This window comes from Myotis davidii, unplaced genomic scaffold (genome assembly GCF_000327345.1).
Source record: "Myotis davidii unplaced genomic scaffold, ASM32734v1 scaffold1509, whole genome shotgun sequence".
Lineage (NCBI taxonomy): Eukaryota > Metazoa > Chordata > Mammalia > Chiroptera > Vespertilionidae > Myotis > Myotis davidii.
The window spans coordinates 916,339-916,867 of NW_006299480.1; the positions used below are offsets into that span (position 1 = coordinate 916,339).

Consider the following 529-nt stretch of genomic DNA (forward strand, 5'->3'; position numbering starts at 1 on the left):
CCACCCACTCCCCGTCCTGGCTCCCCTCCCCGCAGGCGCAGGAGGCTCCTGCCGCGGAGATCAAGACGCAGAGGGGAGTTCGCTGGGCTCCACGGCCACGAGGACTGAGTGCTAAGTGGGCTCGCCCTGCCTCACCGCCCTGACTGCGGCTCACTGTTCAAGCAAAACGGGAATTTCTAGGGTGAAATGTCGTGTTTTCCTTAAACATGTTTTTATTGGTTTCAGAGAGAAGGGAGAGGGAGAGGGAGAAACATCCATGACGAGAGAGAATCACTGATCGGCTGCCTCCTGCGCGCCCCACACTGGGGATGGAGCCCACAACCCGGGCCTGTGCCCTGACCGGAATGGAACCGGGACCTCCCGGGTCAGAGGTCGACGGTGGCCGGCGAGGCGCTGGCTGTCACACTGACGGTCCCCCCCCAGCAGGTGCCTCCAGCTGCCGCTCAGGGTCTGCCTGTAGAGCCTGCTGAGGGCGCGGCCTGTGGAGGACGCCGAGGGGGCGGGTCAGGCAAGGCCGGGAAGGGGCTGG

At 65.0% G+C, this 529-nt stretch overlaps 1 protein-coding gene across 1 annotated transcript in view; it reads right to left on the minus strand.

The window, feature by feature from the left end:
• Positions 1 to 529, minus strand: part of ZNF696 (zinc finger protein 696) — a 6,783-nt gene that overhangs the window by 535 nt on the left and 5,719 nt on the right. Inside the window, exon 5 of the mRNA XM_015571382.1 lies at positions 358 to 479. Coding sequence (XP_015426868.1) covers positions 358 to 479 — 122 coding nt within the window. The remainder of the gene's footprint in view (positions 1 to 357; positions 480 to 529) is intronic.